The sequence below is a fragment of the Brienomyrus brachyistius genome, chromosome 4 (assembly GCF_023856365.1).
Source record: "Brienomyrus brachyistius isolate T26 chromosome 4, BBRACH_0.4, whole genome shotgun sequence".
Classification (NCBI taxonomy): Eukaryota; Metazoa; Chordata; class Actinopteri; order Osteoglossiformes; family Mormyridae; genus Brienomyrus; species Brienomyrus brachyistius.
The window spans coordinates 15,877,824-15,901,444 of record NC_064536.1 but is presented as its reverse complement, the minus strand read 5'-3'; the positions used below and the strand labels follow the sequence as shown (position 1 = coordinate 15,901,444).

Below are 23,621 nucleotides of genomic sequence, written 5' to 3'. Positions count from 1 at the left end.
CCATCATCAAGTGCCTTTAGGGCTTTGTATTTGAGAGAGTTTTAAGTTACCTGTGCAAGTTTCAGCTGCATAGCTGCAGTACAGCCAGTTTTAACAGGGGGATGCCTTTTCCGGCAGGTGGTTGCCGTAAAAGGCATCCCCTTGGATTTTGGATTTGTGTAGCTCCCATCATCAAGTACATAACAACAACAACAACAATAATAATAATAGTAATAATAATAGATAATTCATTGATACTCATGGAGAAATTGTCTTTACACCTCCTTATTTATAGAGTAAGTTGTTTACAAAAAGCAGCCATCTGGTGGGACAAACAGAAAGCTGAGGGTTAAGAGCCTTGCTGAAGAACCTGCAGCCAATAAAGCCACACGCCCCCCCCCCCCCCCCCCCGCAGAAAAAGTTCATCAAGAACCAACTTCATCATTATATTTGCACTAACCCCATGCACGTCTGACTAATACAATTTAGAGACAGGTCAGTGTCATCTGAGCTACATGGTGCAACACTATTTTAGCCATTAATTAAAACGAGACCCAGACATTTTAAAAAGATTGAGTAACAATTTTTTTTTCGTGAAAAAACAGTGTTGCAGTGCATCTGATACACACTTATAATGTAACAAGCTTTATATTGCCACGTTAATGTCTGCTGGTTTGAACTTTTGAATCGATATCAACAGTGACAGCCCATTAAGTAACAAAGCGTTTTCAGATCAGCGATCTATTTTATTTGTTTTGTGTTATATATCTGTATTTTAACAAAATACAACGTCATGTGATGCGTTACGTGCGTTTTATGAGTTTAAGTAAACAGGAACGATCATTTCTACGCATTACAAAAAAGAGCTTTCGTTTCGCTGTTTTCAGCGGTGCGCGCTCCCGAGACAGGCATGCATTCTACGGCAGGGATGCCTTTTTCGGCATAACACCGGCAGTGTTTACGATAGTCACGTGATCCGCCAGCGGACCAGACTTTTCCTGCAGCTTTTTAAAGCTCAGACACTGACCCTAATCCAGAATGAGAAAAGACGCCGATCTTGGTATGTTGGTCGTCTTCATCTCGCTCACTTATTTTTATGGGAGAAAAAGGTAAGTTGTCTCAGTACCTGTCAGTCAGAATAAATCTAGAGACTGGATCAGTGGAAATACATGTGCACGTGTGCTTGGTAAATCTGATCACGTTAACAGTGCGGCAAATCAATGTTTCAGTACTGCTGTTTCACGCGATCATGCTGCTAATCGGTTAAAGTGTTAAAGATAATGTGCATCGCTACTAAGATAAGAATTTTGTCTGTATATTTCACTTTGAATTGTTAATTCTGGGCTAATGTTTTTTTTTTTTTTTTTTTTTTTGCAAAAACCGTAAATTTACATATATCAGGGAGATCAGTGAGTCAATGACGGAGATGGTGTTTATCCTACGAAACATGACAAACTCATAACAAAACAAAATATTTTAAGTTTTTAAAATGACGCTCAGACTTTCGGTATTTGATATCTTGTTTCAGTATATAGTGGAAATGTGAAGTTTGTGATGTTAGGTGGTGAGTTTTTAATGCGCCAACCCGAATCCATAATTGTAACAGATGGTCTTTTTGCTGCCTAATGCTGTAGAAATTGTACGAATTAAGCAATTCAACCTCGCATGCTGGAGGAGCTGAATAACGCGTAGCTCCAGGGCATGAGACGATCACACGAACTATTTCTAACTTATTGGAATGTTGAATACAATAAACGCATATGTCTTCACAATGCGTAACGTAGCACTTTGAAATCATGTAGAATCGTTTTTTTAGAAAAGCACCGGTGTTTGGAGGGAGAGGAAAACGTAGGTGTGTTTGAAATCACAACGAAAACATAAAACGACTGAAACTGAAACAGCTGAAATCATACCAAATCTGAGTAATCTGGTCTGTGTGACGCATGGAAATGTTCTGCAGAGAGGTAGGTGTACATGCGGTTTCAATACTTTAATTGGATCCATTCTTACAAAGAACAACATCCATCAATTCCCCGACCAGCCTTCGGCGTTCGATCTTATAACTTCCTGGCTGGGACATGGGTCTGAACATAGGTTTTGTGTTGTGTTTGGTAGCTCTGTCTTCTGCAAATTGGTCAAAGAGTCGTGGCATATGGATTCAGCTCCCATCTGCTAGGATGGGAATCTAATTCTTCCCAAGAGTCATACTTTTAGGATGAGAACATAAGGTTATGGTCACTAACGCATCAGTTATTAATGAATAGTGGGTATTGTGCCTAATGATGAACTTTTTGTCATCAAGGACATGGATAAATATTTGCTTAAGAAACTGTGGATCAGAAATGGGCATTAAGTCACTTGTTTGCAAACCGTTATGGTAAACAGGAACTGGCTGGCATTCAATCACATTACCGGTATAAAGCTTTTTGTAGTTACTGCCCTTAAGTAGCCAACGTCTCGCTTCCTTTATAAAACTTTTATGAGTTCAGGTGCTGTGCTTGTGTTAATGATGGGTTAGTGAGTGCTTTTCTCGTGGGGAGCTAAGCGAGTGGGTGGCGTAGAATCACTGAGTCACGACTTTACCGAATACCTGCAGATGATGTGCATTAGAGGGTAAGCATTGATGCTACTTTCCCACCAGTGGCCTGTACTACGAAGCGGCGTCACTGGCTTATCGGGGTAACTTGTTGGATTTAAGGTGCCGCAGTTTAAACGGACTTCATATTCGTTTGCTTATATTTTGCCCGGACCACCTTAAATCCGTCAAGTTACCCCGATAAGCCAGTAACCCCACTTCGTATTACAGGCCCCAGGACATGCTCTCTCAGATGGACCGAGTGGCAAAACATTCAGCTTCAAATCAAATTCAAATTTTATTTGTGACATGCATCATCATACATAGTACAACCTGCAGTGAAATGCTTACTGCAACTATGGAAATGTAGATAAAAACTGTATACAAAAAGAGATGAAAGAGATTAGATATAGAACTACCTATATCAAATACTGGGATGTACAAAATATCTGCTATGTACATATATTGCACTATAGACATGCTGAAAAACAAACATTTATCTAAATTAAAAGCAGATACTTGACAGGGATCTGTACAACATACCAAAAGACCAGTGGACCATGGACCATGATATGTCACCTTGAAATGGGTGTCTTGATAGCATTTTATACAAACTTTTAAAGTCATCTGACCAACTGTCTGCACTTGCTTTATGGAGTAGCCGCTTCTAAGCAAAGCAGTTTGTCTTTTCTAGTTAACACGATCTAACCATGCCTCACTTTTTAGAACACAAGGCTCATCATCATAGATGTTTGTAATAAATGCCAACAGAAACTGTACAGTTACACATAATAAAGGGTAGGCCTACAGCCTGCAGGCCTACAGCCCTGGTACAGTTTTGTTCCTCAGGTACAAACAACATTAATGTACCCTCAGTGGTACAGAAATGTTCCTCAGAGTCCATATCTGTACCTTACATTAAACTGAAAGGTACATTTACCTTTAGCCATGGTACAACTGGCAGACCTGTGAGGGTACAGCCCCAGTGACGAGTAATAATCTCCTGAAAAGTCCAAATTGGTGCTATTTTTCCTGATAGCGTAACTTAAGGTATGATTTTACCCAAATATCCAACATAACTGACTCGAAACAACGACCACAAAATCCACGTTTCAGAGCCTGGATTCCAGTTGGTTCCAGTTGCTTCTCTTTTCCTTAATTTTTGTGTATGAGTGTATGAACTCTATGTGATTTTCTAATTTGTTTGGTGGTGGCATTTCTTCTTCAGTGCAAATATGAGTGACTCAGGGCGAACCTTCCTAGATGTCGCCATTACGGAAGTCCTACCAGAATTTCAAGCAGTGAACAAAAACATCCTGGAAGAGCACTTGCAGTCCATCGGAGTTGAGACAAGTGATGATCTACGCTTCGTAACGGAGGCAGATTTGATGACAGCATTAAGACCTGTACAAGCGAGAAAGCTTCTTTCTGCTTGGAAACAGAAATGTAAGTAAAAACAACAGACAACTATTCAAAATCAAAAGTAGAGATGGTCATGGACAGACATACAGTGTGAATCATAATTGTATTTTTTTTTTGCAATTTAAAAGACCAAACTCCAGAGAACAGCTCGCTATCATCTGTGGAAGCCTCACCCACCCAGTCGCTGTCATTGCTCTCTGTTTCACCCCAAAGTCTATCATCAACCTCTTCCAGCAGCCCAGGACGTGACATACATTGGGATGACAACTTCGAAATTCCATGGAGTAAACTTCCTGCAGAAGTTATGCATTTTCTTGAGAGGGGGAAAAGGCCTCGGCCAAAACTGAGGAGGCAAATGGTCCGGATTGTTGTGACTGAGATGATGGAAAAATGCCCTCATGTAGGTAGAAAACATTCAATTGACGTTGCAAAAAAAATGGTAGCAAAATATCCCAATTCTCTGCAAGATGTCATAGCGGGTGATATTGTTGGTGCAGGCTACCTTTCCCTTGTCAAACAGTTGCAGAACAGAATTGAAAATGTAAGGCGCACTTCAACACCCAAAATAAGAAAAAGAAAACATCAGACTGACTCAGACCACACAGACGAGATCCCATTAGAAGAAAGAGCAGCAATGCAGGATACATATGGGTGCCTTAAATGGAATGTAGAATTTCTGCCTCTTGAAGAAACTCCAGAGAGCCAACAGCAAAAGATGGAGAAACTCAAGGTGATGTTCCAACAAGCTGATGCCAATCCAGAAGAGGTAAAAAGTCTAATGAAGTCCACTTATTACACACAGCGTCAACATGTCAATCAGGGGAAAAGTATCAAATGCCTTAGAGAGGAGTGGCCATTTTGGTTTGATGAACTTGGCATGTCGGTCCACTTCAAGGAACTTACTGGGATTGACCTCAAAGAGACATTCACACGAAGTTTGGACTTGAAGGGGAAAAGGCTTCTGGAGTACATGACCACAGTTGCTGTCAGCAAAAGCAAGACGTTCCTTCAGACTTATGCAAGGCTTCAGAGGATACGGGGACCGCAGAGTGGCTGCTCAGATGATGTGAAAGAGATGGTCCTGCTTCTGCTCAGCTACTTTGATGAGAAGGAGGAGTACATGCTTTTCCATGTTGAAGATACATGTCTGGCAGATGAGGTACAACTGGAGCAAGTGCCTCTGACACCCACTATTATTGTGTGTGGTAAGTCTGTTTCATAGCTCTCTTTTTTTTTTTATTGCACTTTTTATAGAATGTCATGTGACTGCTGTGCTTATTAATATAACCTGTTAAATTATTTGTTCACAGGACAGTCCTGCTATTCCTCAAGAAGATACATGCTGAGTATTGATCGGAACCTCGTCAGCACAAACATATCCTCCTTCGTTTCTGCACTGTGCCTCATGTTCGGGAGCTACTACAATTTTAACATCCATTATCCATCTGAGCTGGCTTCCACTCTGGAGTTTCTTCAGAGGTGAGCAAATAAGGCTTCTTATTTCTGGACTGATAACTGAGACTCTGGAATCTGGCTCTGATGTGGTTGGAGTTCAGGTCTGGCACTGAGTCTCGGTTCGGTTTGGACCCAGATTCAGAGTGTTTTTTTTTTTTTTTTTTTTTTTTTTTTTATAAAATAAGTCTGAATCCGGGTCCAAGCCTGGCCGAGACTCAGGGCTAGACCAAGGGTCAGCTGACGTCTGACTACCTATAACCTTTTGCTTTGGATTTTAAAATGCAAAAGTGTGATTTATCACTGCAAAAGATACTCGTGAAGGGTGCCAATACTTTTGACCATGCATTGTTCACTTCCCCACAGCATTTTGGTTATATTTTGTCTTGAACGTGGTGAAACCAATTGTTGTTTGTAGTTTGGCCATGACTGTGTATATATACACGTATATACTTAATTTTTATTTACTTACTTTGTACTTGTATTTTAACTGATCAATTACAAAACGCTTAATATACTTTTATGTTTTTATTCTACAGGTGTTTCTTCTGCATGAACCCAGAAAAAGGAACCAAAGTAGAGAACAAAAACTGGAAGCATCATCTCAGTGCGAACCCTCGAGTCCTCACCCTGATTCAGGATCTCGCCGACCACGAGTGGCGCTAAGCCTAAGTATTGACTCTCTGTGGACTGTTAGGTTTAAGTACACATTGTGGATTTAACAAAGTAAAACTTTTTCTGGTCGAATGCATGAAGCCAGTTCATGAATGATTCATGAAGATGTTCTTGCTTTGAAGGAATGTTCCAGTTTTGTTTGTTTTTTTAACCATGCTGCTACTGCAGTGTTTCTAGACCACCTGTATAGGTTTGTTTCACCACAGGTGGTTTTCCTGATGTGTTTTTTGACCAAGGCCATGGTTGTGGTGACCGCAGGGTGCGTGTTGCATTGCATGGTGATTATGATAATTTTGGCACAATGTAATTTTTGTTTTAAAATCTTAACTATTTAACTTTTCCTGGTAGAGTGTCTAGCAAATGCTTTTTTCATGAACATGGCTCTTGCTTGAAGGAATGTTCAACAGCTTTATAGCTTTTGATTCAATTGTGTAGTTGATGTGCGCCTTGCATATTATGTTAGTTGGAAAAATGCATCCAACTGTTGTCATTTGCTTTATTGGCTGCAAAATAAATTTCCCAAAAGTGATATTTCTCTCGTCTTTTCTCAAGATGCATTTTTGCATGTTTAGCTATAGGAATAGCAGTAATTAGTTTGTTAATTAGGTTTATGACTAAAATTTTACATTAAAACATAAAATACAGCATGTATGTATATATAATATACAGAGCAACTCCATTTAATATGCACAGTTTTGACGTTGTTCTACCAGTTTAAATTAGTTTTTTGTTTGATATTTCCCTGTTAATTTTACAATTTATGAATCCACAATAAGCAATTATTACATGTAAAAGATACAGGAAATAGTCTATTTATATATAACATCATTGTGTGATATTAACTTCTTTTTTTTGTAGATTTAACAGTTTTTGTGTCATTTACTGTTAGTGCAGTGAAATGCGATTTGCGCTGATGTCTTGGGCCCCTTTGGGCAATCTGTGCTTCCGACAGTTCGGTAGCTATGGACTGAAGTAGGACAGCAGGCCACACCCCCTTAGGGGCACATGTTCCTGTAAGAAGTTGGGTGTTAATAGGAAATCCTTCTATTCTTCTGTTTGCCTGAGATAACAACATGTGAAATGGGGGTGAAGGAGTGAACTGCTTTTGATAAAGAAAAGCGCTGATATTTCGAATAACACTGCGTAGCCGTCTTGGCACCCTTTGTTCAGTGTTTGCAGAGCAGCTGATATCAGGCCTGCGTGCTAGTTCATCTTGTTTGTATTTATATAGCCTCAGAGGAGCCATTCACATGCGCCTGCCTATAGGGACTATTTAAAAAAGCAGAGAATGATCATCTTGGCAACAAGTTAGCGCAGCTGAGTACAACAACAGCACAAGAATAAAAACTGACGTCTTTCTGGTAGAACTTGTTTCAGACCTGACCTGGGTGTGCTAAGATTTCCTCCACACCTTTCTACATTTATTTGTTTAGCAGATGTTTTGTCTAAAGCGACAGGCAAGTGAGGATCGGAGAGCAGGGCCAGCCAGTGTCCATGGTGCATTTGGGGTTAAGGGCCTCGTTTAACGGCCCAACAGCAATATGGTTACTCTGCCAGTCACGGGATTGAACCATTAGCCCTCTAGACATGCCCAGAGGAAACGCTCACAATAGTGTTTTCTTTGTCTCATCAGAAATAAACCATCATCTTATTTGAAGATAAATGAATTCTAGAAATGAATAGTTCAGGCCCAGGACCAAGATTTGGTTTCAGCCAACCTGTGCTGAATTCAAACCTGTTTCAGCGAACCCACAACATCGGAGACGTAAGGCGTAAACGAATACGACAAATGATCAGGTCTAGTTTGAGAAACTCGAGAAGTTCTTTTGACCGGAGTTCTTTTGACCGGAGTTCTTTTGGCCGGAGTTCTTTTGCTGCGCTCATAGGGTTCCCAGGGTTTGAGAACAGAGGAAATACTTGAATTACGTCCATTAGACAAATTTCTGATATTGTTCTGGCTCATTTATTAGCCAATCTTTTCTTTTGGATCCTACTGTTATCGCAATAGCTGATTATTTCAGACAAATAAAGATCAGTGCAAAGAGAGAGAAGAGAGCATTTTAAGATCTTAAATAGGGTTTGGGCTGACATGAGAGGAAGGCTGTTTCTCAGAGCTGAATATAAAAAGTATGCGAAAACGGTCAAAATGTCACATTGACGTGAAACTGAGCCGAGTTACATCTACAAGAGACAGGCTTGACAAAGGAGCTCTTATTTACAATTTCCCACATGTCACCTACCGCCTCAGCGCTGATGTGGTGTTTTATTTCATGATCATCTTCTCCCATATCACTTGGGAGCTGAGGATGTGCAGGAATGGAAACTACAATCTCCCCCCTCTGTCCAGATGTAGCGTTTTCAGTTTTGTGGGGGGGTGGGCTGTAATGCTGGAGAGATTTATTGTTGCCTCCTTGTGGGAATGTGACCCTGTAGTAACTGTTTAATGAGACATCCTTCAGGCCTGACTCTTCTGCAGCAGCCAGACACAAACAGGGGCCTGAGGATAAGTGAGAATCATATTACATTTTTGTACAGAACAACACCCCACTGTGTTCTCTTAAAAGAATCATTTGTTGAGTGAGGTGAAGCTGACTGTAATATTGTGGGAGATTGTATGCCTTCTTCCACTAGTGTTATCTAGGGGCTTGACGTTTCCTCTGAGAACTGGGGGATTGGGAGACTGGGCCGGTCGCCATGTCGATTAGCTGTGTCCACTGTCTCTCCTGGCCTTTGTGACAGTGTGAAAATAAAAGTTGGACGCCGTAAGGTTGCAATAGAACTTAATCAGAAAGTAGGAGCAAACTGAACTGGATGTTGGTGGTGTAGATTTACTCAGGGTCTTTTAATTATTGCTGTCTTTTGATACGTCATGTGGGTGGTGGGTCTTGCTCAGCAGGTTAGGACTCTGTGCCTGTGATTGGAAGGTCGCTGGCTGCAAATCAGGGGCCAGCTGACATACTGTATGCTACCATTGGGCCCCTGAGCATGGGCCCTAAACCCTCATCTCCAGGGATGTCCGTACTAGCTGATCCCCCCCCCCAAACCTGCTGACACCTTTTCGCCATGAGGATCAATAAGTTCTGTTCAGTTCTCTTCTGTTCGATGTTTGACAATATTTTTTGTTTTATTTACAGGAAGGAAGGCGAGCCCCCACTAATTAAAGGATGGATTCCCTATGTGGGGAAGGCCCTGGAGTTTGGTCGAGATGCCCACCGGTTCCTGACTGCACACAGGAACAAGCATGGAGATGTTTTCACTGTCCTTATTGCTGGTGGGTTAGTGTTGTCCAGTGTTCCTGCAGTACCTGCGTGCTAAGTCTGTGTGATTGATCGCTTCTGAATCGTGATCTCGATTCATGCCCTTGCGGTATCTCATTCTTGCATGACACCCGTTCTGCCATGTTTGCATTAGCGGGGAGATCCATTGCATCAAACCAAAGGCTCATTTTTCTCCACAAGCTGTATCAATAAACGACAGGACTGCGTTATACTATGTGAGAGGAAGGAGGGACTGGGAGAAAGGCTGCCAGCAGGTTTTAATTGAATGATGTTGCATAATTTTTTTATTCTGTGGAAAACAAAATCTCAATCTGTGGGCCAGATTTAATGAGTTGTAGACATGTTGCGGGTTGGTTCTTTTAAGGCATCTTACAGGCCTTAAGTGGTGAATGAGCCAACGAAATCCCTCATACTCCATTATGGAAAATCGCTGATTGTCTAATGCAGTCATCTCCATTATTTCAGCTGTTGTGTAGTTAGCTTTGATGCTGCTAACTTCGAATATTGATTGCATTTAAATATCGGCCTGCAATATTGGCCAAGACTGACACATTGGATTGATGCCCCTATCTCAATTTTATTTATTTATAACAAATATCTGCTGATACCAATATGTTATGATACATTATATTGTATGCTCCATCTTCATGAAGGCAATATGTAATGTAAAATAATAATAGCATAATGACAATCGATTAATTATGTGAGCAGGCAATCAACTAATCAATAAGTTGGGCCAAAACGCTGGGTTTAAAGAACTGTGCAAATCATTAATTTAATAAAATGTAACTGCTGGTATTGTACTATATTACCATAATCCAATTAAGCCTAATAGCGGATTAAAATCTGTTAATAAAAATTTGCCCATTTCTCCACACTGGTTGTATTGGTGTGTGGTAGAAAAATTTTAAATATAACATTTAGGATAAAAGTCGGACCTCTCAGTTTGAGGTAAAGGAAATCTCTTTTATTGTAGCAACTCAGCAAAGCACTCCTGTCACACTCTGGCACTTGGTACCAAGTCACCCGGAGCTCACAGAGCAACCAGTTGATAAACCATAACTCCCAATTCCCAATAAGGGTGTCTAAATCCTGATTGGTCACGAAACACCAACAAACCGAGCTCAAACGTATAACAAATGCACTTCTCTTGCTCTATTGGTTTACCTTGGTGGCAAGGTAAAATCCACCCATTTTGCTCAGTTTACCAGAACATGTCTCGACTGCTAGGCTCCTACTTGAGATATGAATATAGATATTGATTACATGAGATTGAATCACTGTAAATACTTGGTTGTCCTTTGATTAATGATTAACGTATTGACATATTGTCATTGAATCACTGCAAATACATGGTTAACATATGATTAATATGATTAACATAATTACTTGTACATTTGCACTACCGCATAGCTTGCTATATATTGTCTGCCACAACTATTTTATAAAGCTATAACTCGCTGTGCACCACTTGGGGCAGCTTGGAATCTCTTCCTGCAGGTGGTTTCTCCCCCCCTTTTGTTCCACTGTCTGCCTCTCCAAGGTCCGAGCTTGCCTCGGGGTCTGCGGAACTTACTGCAGGCAGCTATCACGAAGTGAGGTCACACAGTATTCAAAACAATCTCTTCTTGCCTAAGACATAACAGACCCAATATGCCAACCAATGTCCAATTTTACTTCCACATTCCCCCCTTTTGAAAATGCGAGATCCGCACAGTTCATAAACAGAGTCCGCAGCGTAGTAAAATTCCGGACAAATGCGTGGTGGGTCGAAGCGGGCTGGTGGCGGCTGGATGGAACCAGCGGTGTTGGCATTGCTGGTCACATTGATGACAACCTGGGGCTGAGGGTCGTAGAGCCAGGTGTGAAGAAGAGGATCATCCGCGTAGGGAAGAGGGGGAGCAAATAGGAACATAACAGAATTTGCCTGGAAAGACAGAATACAAGAACAACACCTAAACAGCAAGAAGATTAGTAGCAACACTACAAGCAAGATCGAAACACGAAAAACTAAGGTCTGAACACCCCAGATGAACTCGGAATCAGTGAGGAGAACCAATAGTCCCAGCTGTACTCAAACAGGCCATGCTCCTCATGTATAGCAGACATCTGCTTGTGCACCACATCCTCTAGATCCTGCACAGCCTGAGTGGAATCAGGGATGTACGTGCAACATTCTCTCCCCACGATAGCACAAACTCCACCTTTTTCAGCCAACAGGAGATCCAATGCCATACGGTTTTGCAGGGCTACCTGCCTAACCGCTGGCAATTCACCCGAGACGGCCTTCATGATGTCAAGCGTTTGGTCACCTTTTCAACTGCAGTCTGCAGGGCAGCCACCTCTGTCTGAAGGTCTGCCACCCCAAGGGATGGAATAAACCCCAAACCATTGCTCAGCAGTCACTGCTCGGGCCAAAATCTCCACAGCATTAGCATCGGCACTGGCATCCATCACCTCCCTTTTCCCTCGGTCCAAAACCTGTCGTGGGCTTGGCTCTGTTGGAGTACAGCGGGTGACACAACTGGAATAAGCAGTTCTCCACCACAAATAGCATCAATCCCACATACAACTGTCACAAGAAGGGCCAATCTCGAAAGAACCACCAGGGTTGGACACGCGTCTGCAGTGGACTTGATAGACCCAGGCGTTGATTCCCTCCACTTTCACTGCATGAGGGGTCACCATCAAGACCTTGTGTGGTCCCCTCCATCTCGGCGTGTTCCATCTCTTCCTCCTCAGGTCGTCAACTAACACCCAGCTCCCTGGTTTGAGCGGTGTCACAGCTCGTAGCGGCTTGCCCCGGGGTCTGCGGAACTTACTGCAGGCAGCTATCACGAAGCGAGGTCACACAGTATTCAAAGCAATCTCTTCTTGCCTAAGGCCTAAGACATAACAGACCCAATATGACAACCTCCCGGGCTACCAATGTCCAATTTTACTTCCACAGGTGTTGTTGCAAAACATCTGCCCTCTGCTGGTCTGGTGGAATATTACTGCTGGACGGTTGTGCCGACCACATCGGTCAAATGTAGGGTATACGTGCAGTACTGCACGCGGACCGCTAAAAAGATGCAACCAATCGATGACAAAAATTTATAGTCAGCTATTTTTTTACGTACGATCAATGTTATCGATTTAGTTGTTGCATCCCTTAAAAATTATTTATAAACAATAAGAAAAATATATTGCTCAAGAATCATGAAAGAAAATTGCAGTCTCGATTGAGTGGAAAAGGGGGAAAAAAAATCGCAGGTCGTGTTTTACCCAGAATCTTGTAGCCATAATGCATGCAGTAAATCTCCACGATGGAATACAGCCTGAGTGGTGGGTGGAGCCTGTGACAATATGTCACTCCTTTGATCATTATCAGGAGCTCTGGGGACCTCGGTGCTACTCGGCACTAACGATAATCATCACCGTTCATCACGTGGCCAGCTGATTTGGTTTCCAAGCTCTGTGCACCCACTCGCCAGTGGGATTAATATTTGATATTCATCAGTATTCCATCTGGACATGATTCACCTTCACTGCCAGAGGAAGCTTAGGAAAGTACGGGACTGCAGTGCTCTTCAGCAGCGTTTCCCAATCCGGTTCTCGGGGACCCGCGGTCTTTCTCTGGCTCCCCAAGGACCAGATTGGGAGACACTGCTGTACAGCTCTGGGGACGCTGTCCACCGGTGTAGGTGAATTAGCTCAAATGGTAGAGTTCTCACTTGGCCTGCGATGGACAGGATCGACACCCACATCCTCCAGCTGCGTGTCAGTTTGCGTGGCTCAGCAGGTTAGCGTGATGTGCTTGTAATGTGTCGATCGCTGGGTTGGTGGAGTGATTTTACTCCTGGGTCCGTGACACAGGCCCATAACCTCCAGCTACTCCAGAACTGGCTGGCACTGCTGTCTCAAAAAGAAAATGTTGCTTTGGATAAAAGCATTTGCTAAATAAATAAGTAAAAGTGTTCCGTCCTTCTTGAATCCCGCTTGCATATACAGTCCCCTCACAGAAGACGAAACCCAAAGACACAAGCTGCTTCCTGTGAGCTCTTCCGGGTTCTGCTCCTGCACGACCTTTAATCTCCTTTAATGACTCTCTGCGGTGCTTCACGGGAACCTCTCTGCCACCTTGGCTCATTAACACGCGAAACGCCCCCTGGGAGCCGTGCGATTTCTAATCGGCATTTACGACAACGGTGCGGCTGGCAGATTCCAACTATGATTTACTGTGATTAAAAGGCAGATGGTCTGAAGGGAGAATCCGTATTGCTGTAGGGAGGTCATCAGACGCTCAGTCGATTTAGGAGTCCGCCAAAAATAAAAGCGTAATGACAATAGGAGGGGATGTGAGGTGACCTTGCTGAACTGTGAAGTCACGGGGCCGTGGTGGGGTGTTATACGTTATTGGGCAATTTGAGGATATTGATGATTATGGTCTGACGTCTTCTGTGTGTATTTCAGGCAAATACATCACATTTGTTATGGACCCAGTGTTATACCCCTCCGTCATCAAGCACGGCAAGCACCTCACCTTCCACGAATTCTCAGACAAGGTGCCTCCAGTGATCTTCGACTTCCCGCGTGTCAGGAGCCCCCGCTTCCCGGAGCTGACCAACCACATCCAGAAGTCCTACAATTTCCTGAAAGGCGAGAACCTGAATCTGCTGAGCGAGACCATGGTGAGGAACCTGCTGCTGGTGCTCCGGCAGGACTACCTGGGCCTGGCCGGCGAGTGGAGCGCCGACGAGCTATACCGCTTCTGCTGTAGAGTCATGTTCGAGGTCACCTTCATGACGCTCTACGGAAAGTCCCCCCAGGGCATGCGGCACGGGAGCATTAGGACCCTGAGGGAACAGTTTGAGAGCTTCGACGCCGCGCTCCCCATGCTGGTTGCCGGGATCCCTATCTCGTTCCTGGGATCCACTAAATCCGTACGTAGGGAGCTGAAAGCCGTCCTGATGCCCCATAACCTGGCCACGTGGGTGGGTCCATCCCGCTTCATCCAACACCGGGCTGAGTTATTTGAGCAGTACCATGCACTGGAGGATGCGGACAAAGCTGGTAAGAGAAAGGGACGCAAGGAATTATGGGACATGGCTGGTTACCTGAAACCCAGTCACCGTAATGAGGACGATCATATCCTTTAGAGCTGCCCTATATCACGTTGTGATTATCTGAAATATTTGCGCCTAATGTTGCGCAAATATAAATAAAACGGAAAAGAAGAAATTTACCTATACTATTCATGGTAAAAGGTATTTCAAGCATCTTTTATTCTCTACTAATGTTGTGTCAAATAAGTTGGTGGTTTTGCCGCGGATTATGTTGACAGACAAATCGGTGCAGACAAAAGCGGTGTGATTACAGATTGCAGACGAACCGATCTGTGCGGACGCTGGCTACTATATGGCCGTTTACTTGCTCAAACCGTTTACAAACTTGAGTTTGGTAATACTGAGATTTTTTGTGACGCCACACCACCGACATATTTTTACGTTGTTTATCCACAATGTTGCTTCCATGACACAGTATGCACAGCTACACAGTAGCATGTAGCATGCTCGGCTAATAGAACGTCATTAACGTAAGGATGCGCAAATCGCAATATTAAGCAGCCCTAACATCCTTTCAGGCCATCACTTTGCCATCCTTTGGGCGTCTGTGGGGAACACCATCCCGGCCACCTTCTGGGCATTATACCACCTGGTCACCCACCCCGAAGCCCTGACCGCCGTCCGGACCGAGGTCCGCCGCGTCCTGGGGCCGTTCGAGCAGGGAGCAGACGCAGATCTGCCGTTGGCGTTCACCCAGGAGAAGATCGACGGGCTGGTTTACATGGGTGAGTGTTTCTCCATCTGGCCAGCGGCAACTAAAATTAACGTTACCCTGTACATGTGTCTAACATTCTCTCTGGACTTCCTGCCTCTTTGCATGGCATGAGAGCACTGAGTCATTGCCATGGCCGTGTTGCCAGTGTATAATGTTGCAGGACTGGCTACGCTCTCATTTCCGCAGGGAAAAATGAGAAAATCTTGTACATTGGCCTGTTTTCTATGTATCCCTTTGATGTATCTGTTCATTGTAAGACGACAAAGGATTTGACTGATTTAGGTTTTCACTACAGAACTACAATGAAATGTGAAACCCACAATCTGGAAGTCCTTATCTGAAGTATTTTGGACAGATTCCAGTCAGCCTGCAGTCGCAATAAGGGAGGCAGTTAATTTTATATTGATGGGGTTTTTTTTGGTGTTTTGAGATGACTGGGAAACAGGGGAACTTTCGTTGACTTATTTACAGGAATTTTCGCCGCGAGCGGACCCCCAAGTCTCTCCAACAGTGAGCCGTTGTCACATGACTGAAGTCCGCTGTGGGACTGTTGCCACCATCTGCTTTTTTTTCGAACTTTCATGGGAGAAACAACAAAATACTATCTTCCTGGCTTTGCTATTCAGTATGTTGGAGGGGGGGAGGGGGAGATATCTGGTATCCTTTGGGAACCTCATCCACTCTCCAATCTTCTATTAAAAGCTTTAGGGCCCTTTTCCAACACAGCCCTGAAGGTCCCAAACACGGTCCACATTTTTGGTCCATCCCAGCTCCCGGCAAAACGTGGGCTGTCTGTGGCTTACTTAGGACCGGACTGGAAAACGCTACTTTAGACATACGTAACTGCCCGGGAAGGCATGAGCTGATGTTCTTAGCCTGAGTCTTTGATTCTCTTCATGGCCCTGTCACCAATGTCAGCGGTGGTGTGAGGAGCAGCCAGGCAAAGGGCTCAGTCATTGGCCCCCAGTACCTGTCTTTCAAAGCCATTTGTCAAATCACTGAGCAGTCATCTGCAGCTATTATTAAATAGGAGGCTAGTATTTTCAAAGAGCAGTGAAATGTTTTTCCATAAAGCGCAATGCTGAATTTTACAGGTAACTGGCAATGGTTAATTCCGCTGTGCCACAACTAGAGTGCCTGACGCTGTAGTATTGCGTGGAATTCAGGTGTGTGTGTGTGGTTTTAATTAGAGATTATAGGGATTATATTATAACTGAAAAGTAAACTATTCATCAAATTCCAACCGCTTTTTCGGGACAGGATTGTGCAGATCACAAGGCCAGGGAACACCCTAGATGGGATACAGGTCCATCGGAGGACGCACTCGCGTACACAATGGGCCACTCAGAGATGCCTCTTCAGCTCACTGCATGTCTTTGGCTTGGGGGGGAAATTAGAATAAAACAAGAGCAGCATGGGTAGGATTAGAAGCTGAAGTCCTGGAGGTGGGAGGCAACAGTGCCACCTATTTATAACTGTGTTTTGGAATTGTTGTGTATTTATATTCGGGCAGATGAGAGGCCAGCATCATGGGGGCCTTGGCTTCTGCTGGTGAGATGGCGCTCAGAGACTAAAATGTCTGGAAATACTGGTGGGGGAGGAGGGGTTGAATGATTCCAAAGACAGACGTGTCACTTGCTGAGTAACAGTTTCTCAGACTGGAAGAATTAATCGAATCATGTATCTATTAGAAGAAAACCCAGTTGCGCAAGATCCTGTTTCCTAGATGCAGAACTGTTTCATCTGCTTCAGTTTAAAGGTTTTCACTCTGAAGACCAAAGGCCTCTTGATTCTTCTTCACTACGCTCTAATCTTGCCTACAACTCAAAAGGAGCTTTGCCCCTGCAGGAACTTGGTTGTAGTTCTTAGGGGGTAGTTCCTAAACCTTCTTTTCTTAGTCCCTCTGCTTCACCAAGAACTACTGGGCTTATAGTGATAAACTGCTTATTGATCGACCACAATTGGAATTAGTATTAGAATTTATGTGGATGTGCAGGGAAATGAAAGAGAAGTAGCGGAGCAAAAAACTCAGTATATGGAATTCTTTTTGTATCTAATTCACATTTAATACGTTAATGAGCCTCCTTTTTGCTTGCATCTCCGTATTACATTATAGTATAAATGTAACTAAATAATGACTTGTTTGCCCATTATCGTTTTTGGGTGACGGCATAGTTTTGTATGAAATTATGGGTGAAGAGCTTTTTGCTTCTCCCATGTTTATTTAGCATGAAGGTTCCAGGTCCTGTTGTGCGGCGGGAAAGTGACACACAAAAGTGGCCAGGAGCTATAAAAGTTCTTATTCAGCCAGGAACCAGATTTCAGAACTTTGATGGGGAAAGCGCTTAAAGTGCCCCTGCCCTCCATCACCCCCCCCCCCCCAGGCAGTGCCATCCAAGAGAGCCTGCGACTGTCCGCCGCTTCCATGAACATCCGAGTGGCACAGGAAGACTTCATCCTCCAGCTGGCCCAGGGTTACTCCGTACCAGTGCGTCGCGGTGACGTCATCGCCCTCTATCCCCAGAGCATGCACATGGACCCTGAGATCTTTGAGGACCCTGAGGTAAGAGGACGCGTTCCGTAGCGCTTCCTAGCAGTCCTACAGTCTAGCCTCTTGATCACACCCTTAGTTAATGTAGCGTGATGATGTGGCCATACGTAACTGAGGACCTGATGTTAAGCTTTTCTGATCGTAGGCATACCGGTTTGACCGGTTTGTGGAGGATGGACAGGAGAAGAAGACATTTTATAAGAGTGGCCAGAAGCTCAAATACTTCTGCATGCCGTTTGGGTCCGGTTCCTCCAAGTGCCCCGGGAGATACCTTGCCATGAACGAGATGAAGCTGTTTCTGGCCTTGCTGCTGACGTACTTTGATTTGGAAGTGATGGAGGACCAGGCCCGGCCCGGCCCGGATCCCAGTCGAGCAGGCCTGGGTGTCCTCCTCCCCAACACTGACATCCGGTTCCGCTACCGGCCGCGACCTGTTTGATTTAACCCAGGCTGAGTTGCATAGAATTATGCTGCTTATTGGCTCGTAACACTGCCACAAGCCGAATGGCTCAAATTGCACTGTTTACCTTAAATATGAAGTTGTGATTGCAGAAGGCGGCCAACGTGTGGTGTGTTAATTGAAGGTGTGGACCGCCAACCTTAAGGTTGCTGTTGTGTTCTTCAAGGAAGGTACTTAAAGTGATTTGCTCCAAGAAGAAATTTCCAAATATATAAGATATATAAGGGGCAGTGGTGGCCGAATGTTTAAGGACGCAAACTTATAATTGAAAGATTGCAGGTTCGGATCCCCGACCAGCAAGACACCCCTGAGGTACCCTGAGCAAGATACCGCCCCCAAGCACTGCTCCCCGGGCGCTAAATTAGCTGCCCCCTGTTATGTCACAACGTCACATATGGGTTAAATGCCAAGGACACATTTCATTGTTGTGCACTGTGTGCTGAGGTGTGTTAACAATCCTCACTGATTACCATGTGCATTCTAATTGGTGTGATTCTATTGGTTAAGCAATTTGCAACAGTTTTACCAATGTGTTAAATGTAAATTTCACTGGGAAAAATACAAAAATAGTACAATAGCTCTACTGCAGATTTCACTTTTACATTGAAATATATCTTTTCATTATAAAAATTGGACAGGTGGAGTTTGAGTCACAGAGATAAAGTTGTGGCTTGTTGATCGGCTCGTAGTTGGGAATGTGCTAAGCCAATGGGGAGCTGGCAAAAAATCACCATGGAAACAAAATCGCCAGATTCCTACCTCATGCTGCTGTCCAGCGTGTCACTGTTTTGCATTCTCACTCAATTTCCTGAAGGAAGTCTTTCAAATGGTAACCAATAGACCTGTTTAAAAGCCTTATAAAGGAAGATTTTTAATATACGCGTACAGTTATGCATACATGCAATGCTTGTATTTCACTGTAATATTCATGTACATGTGCATGTTCTAACTAATTCTGGTATTAAACAGTATTTACATTGAACTTGATTTCATACAATGGCTATTGTGTATATGACTATAATGTGACATCCTATTGTACATTGTTGCCTAATGTTAGCGCTTTCTAAGATGTTTGCTTATATTACTCTCCTCGGTATAATGAGCTTGCATTCATTTAAGCGTTAGTCACATAATACAAACATACGGTGGAACCCAGTTATAGCGATGCTGGATATAGTGATCAACCGCTTATATGGATGAAGAAGCTTGGGACAGAATAATTCTTATACAAATACTGTCTAAATAACTCTCTTATAGAGTAATCAAGTGGTCTGCTTACTATGGAAAGACGTTTGAGCATTTATTTGACATCCATGATATCCTTGATATCAGACGTCAGTTTCCTCCACTAGTTTGGTCAGTACTACTTGGACTTTTCCTCAGACTAGTTTGGCCATTTTGTCAAACTAGTTGAACAAGATCTCTTACTAGTCGCTTTTTCATTACCTAGTGGCCTATAATTTTCTGCACTAGTTAACTAGTAGAAGCCAAAATGCTCAGTCGTTGACTAGTTGGAGTATTTTGGCTTTACTAGTCAACTGGTGAGGCTCACAATGTTTACTAGTTGAATTAGTGAAAGCCTAAATGCTCCTTAGTTAAACTAAATGCTATCCAGGAGGCAGGAAAGGTGCATAAATTGAACCTATTGATTCTCCGGCAATAATTCCACCCAGGGAAAATTCAACCCTATAAAGCCTTATGTTATTTTACGGTTAACTGCCAGCTGCGTGCTGACTAGCCATGCAGAATAAAGCTTGGAAATGCGTGTCTGCAAGTAAAACATATAAGTAGCTCTGCTTCACTGCTACTGTATATCTTTCAACTGTGAGGCATCGAACTGGACAAAACCTGAGCGAAAATTGCTTGAAGAAACGGGACTGCACGCATGAGAAATATGAGTTACAGCGCGAGGGTTACTGCGTGGGATGTAGTCTCTCTCTCTCTCGTGCAATATACTGCGCGAGAGAGACCGGATTCCACGAAAGAAAGAACAAGTTATGCAAGAGAGGTCGAACTTTAAAAAAGGTGAACAAAATAAAAACATTGCCGATGATTTGATCCGCTAACTCGGTCCAGAAAACCTACATCTGTAAATCAAGGACAGACCTTCTTATGCATAACTGTTCTGCTTCCATCCATCCATTTTCCAGACCGCTTGTCCTAGGCTTCTGCGATGGGCTGGCCCCCCATCCTGGGTTGTTCCCTGCCTCGTGCCCATTGCTTCCGGGTAGGATAAGCGGTTTGGAAAATGGATGGATGGTAGCAGGCTTGCTTGCCGTCACTGACAATGAGTCTTGGTTTATTCAGAGCTCAATATTTTGTCAGAAAAAATCTCAGAGAATGGTGTTTACTCTCAGTTTCTTCTTCGTCAGTAATAAACAGAACACGTACCGGCCATATTTGTGAAGATACTTGTCCTTTGTAAAATCTATGTGTATGAAATATTAATTGGATCAAGAGTAATAATTAAAATCAACCTCAAAATGCTGTACTTGTGATAATGCCATTTTGAATGTATTTAGTCTTTGTTGTTGTGATATTTAAACAGGGAGTGGATGGGGGACCATCTTAATTGGAACATGTCTGTCGAACATGCATGTTTGTCGGTCATTACATGCTTGGACTTTACGGATTCAATCGACATATCCTATTCCTTCAACCAACTTTTGCATGGGATCAAACATCATTAGATCAGCCTCTGTTGTGAATAGGATCCCCACTGTGATATACAGCATACAGTGCTAACACAGACTCCCTTAGCTGTCTATACATGGGCCCTAATTCGAAAAGCATTGGGTTCCAAGTCAGGCGCTCAAATGGGGAAACATCAATGGGAGTCTGTATTGTTTAAGAAACAATTAAGATTGTTCACAACTGTAGAATGTGTTGGGGTCATAATATGAGGTTAATGTACATGATTTTTATAATGGAAAATGTTGTTGCAGTCTGCTGAAATAAAATAGAAATGAAATGTTACACAGATTGTCTCTAATGATTGAAATACAGCTGGAGAAAATAGCTATTTTTATTCAAAATAATGTTCCGTGAAAGCGTTGTAGATGGGTCAGCAGATCCGGTATAAACACTTAGCGCTCGACTTGCTTGGGGTACGAGTCACTCCGAGAGAGAGAGTTACGGTTTGTAAAGAGAAACGCATGTGTCAGACGTGTAAACCGACAATACGGTCACTTTCAAGCATAGATATCAAATTTGGTTCATTTTTTATTTGCATTCTTTCTGTAAACTTCTATCTATTATATCTGGTATTGTCGCTTAAAACAACTGTTATCAATTTCACCGTTAACTGTTTTTGCTGTATGGTGTACGGTTACCGTACCGTACGCCCTGACCTTGGCGAATGGTGTCCACTGAATATTTATCACAGTATATAATGAAACTATAGTACAGCTGATAGATTAGCAGCACAATGAATTGTATTCAAAATATTTTATTAGGGCTTTTCAACACACCAACATTGTACAAACAGCTCAATGCAACCACACTATGACATAAAGTCTAATAATAAACATATCACAGCTTTGTTCAGACAATGTAGTCAAAACGTCACGTTAGAAAAAATGTGGACTGTCTGTGAATCCCGGAGAACCGGGTTGGTAAACACTGGTTTACACGAATGAAGTTAAAATGAACATCGTTTCTCGTCAAATTAAATAAACGACGTTCTTTACCTATATCTATCAAGTTTCTCCAGTAAACCAAAAAAATCACCACGAAGACTGAAAATAATATTCACACTTAAAAATAGTTTCAAAATATGATACGAGAAAAAAATACATTAATGATTAAAGGTGTTTCCCGCACCTTTTACCGCTAAACCCTCTTTAAAACGATGAATGTTTTAGCAGGAATTGCTGCTTTTACAAAGTGAGGCTGGTACTTTGTGAGCGCATTATTTAAGACTTGCCCTGCTTATAGAAGCTAAATGGGACTCTGTTGAACAAAACCAGTTTGTCGGGGCAGGAGGAAGCAGCGGCGCCGGCGGGGATGGGGTAAGCTGGACAGGCACCTGGGGCTGGTGCGACAACAGCAGACAGATGCACCGAAGAAAGGGTTTGTCCTTGGTTGAAATATGCCACCAATTGTCTCATTTCTTCCAGCGCCTGAGCCTGCATCAATATGTAATTTTTGGCCAGCAGTAAAGTGGCGATTTTGGAGAGTTTGCGAACGGACGGGCTGTGCGCGTACGGGATCACCGAGCGCAGCTCGTCCAGCGCCTCGTTCAGGTCGTGCATCCTCCTTCTCTCCCGAGCGTTGATGTTCAGCCTGAGGACCTTATGCTCCTTGATTTTTTTACCCGGCTCAGTTTTAATGCTGGATGCACACATCCTTTTATCCATCACGGGCGTCATGTCATACCTGCCATCGCTGTCATCATCTAGGCTCTGCTCACTCGCGCTACTATCCATCGTACACAGCCTGCGGCTACTCTCTTCGCAGCAAACTCCGGTCGGCCGATCACTCGTAACCGGAACATCGCCACTTTCCTGTGATGCTCCTGGTTGCGCGGAGTCATAGTCCCCGTATCCTAAAGTCTTAACTTCTGCTTGGAAGTCTCTGGAAGCTTGATCCGTAATTACATTTGGCAAAGACATTTTTGTTTCACAGAGCGCTTAGGGTTTTGCTAAAAACGGCCTTTTGCATCTAAAGCTTGTACTCCAAAGCATAATCCACCAGGACCTGATTTTGTAGACCCATAGTAAGAGTCCCCAAATGATCACGACGTCTGTGCGACCGCAAACGTGCGCGGACGTCCAGCACTGGCGTCTTTCGCCCCGTACCCAGATCTCTAAAGCGATTGCAAAGACTGGAGACTACTGTGAGATTCGCCCAGCTCGCCATCCAATCAGGTTATCCTTTTAATTAATCCTATTTTACCGATGGCTACCCCTACCTACCTGCAGCAGGATCTCCATAGAGTACATTATGAGGTACAAAGCCGCACATACAGCATAAACGCAGCTAATATCACGAATTGCTTATGATCTTATCATTTCGATAGATTTGCTGAGAAAAAAAGTGCCATTCACATTTTATGTCTTCAAAGGATTACTCGATGAACTCTCCGTCTGTGTGCGTGTGTGTGGGGGGTGGATTTTGTTTATATTATAATATAATATAATAAACATTGTACAGACTAAATGGCCCCACAATGTTATAAAACCATTTTTTGGGGTTGTCGGGATCATTTTTCGGGTCCCCGTAAAGATCTGTGACTACAATAAAAAACTGAAAATGCCCTATGTTTGGTTTGGTTACTTATGGTTAAGGTTAGGGTTTGGTAGGGTTAGGATCGTCAAGTTGGGGATTAGAGGTTTCCCCACAGAAATGAATGGAGAGTCCCCACAGAGATATAATTACAAAGCAGTGTGTGTGTGTGTGTGTGTG

The 23,621-nt window shown here is 43.3% G+C and overlaps 2 protein-coding genes across 3 annotated transcripts; one reads left to right on the top strand and one right to left on the bottom strand.

The window, feature by feature from the left end:
* Positions 1-927: 927 nt before the first annotated feature.
* LOC125740695 (cytochrome P450 7B1-like) lies at positions 928-21,191 on the top strand. 2 transcript variants are annotated; one of them, XM_049012210.1, is made up of 6 exons: positions 929-1,088; positions 9,238-9,374; positions 13,837-14,436; positions 15,008-15,214; positions 17,589-17,767; positions 17,901-21,191. In XM_049012210.1, exons 1-6 carry the CDS (start codon positions 1,018-1,020, stop codon positions 18,192-18,194), a joined length of 1,488 nt encoding a protein of 495 aa, XP_048868167.1. In that variant the 5' UTR covers positions 929-1,017; the 3' UTR covers positions 18,195-21,191. The 2 variants fall into 2 exon arrangements, with proteins under 2 accessions (XP_048868166.1, XP_048868167.1); XM_049012209.1 differs by lacking the exons at positions 9,238-9,374; positions 13,837-14,436; positions 15,008-15,214; positions 17,589-17,767; positions 17,901-21,191 and adding exons at positions 3,783-4,000; positions 4,105-5,181; positions 5,287-5,455; positions 5,968-6,720 and having other exon boundaries at positions 928-1,088.
* Positions 21,192-21,647: 456 nt separating this feature from the next.
* LOC125740702 (class E basic helix-loop-helix protein 22-like) lies at positions 21,648-23,295 on the bottom strand. Its single transcript, XM_049012225.1, has one exon. The coding sequence runs from the start codon at positions 22,826-22,828 to the stop codon at positions 22,130-22,132; it is 699 nt and encodes a 232-aa protein (XP_048868182.1). The 5' UTR covers positions 22,829-23,295; the 3' UTR covers positions 21,648-22,129.
* Between the last annotated feature and the right edge of the window lie 326 nt (positions 23,296-23,621).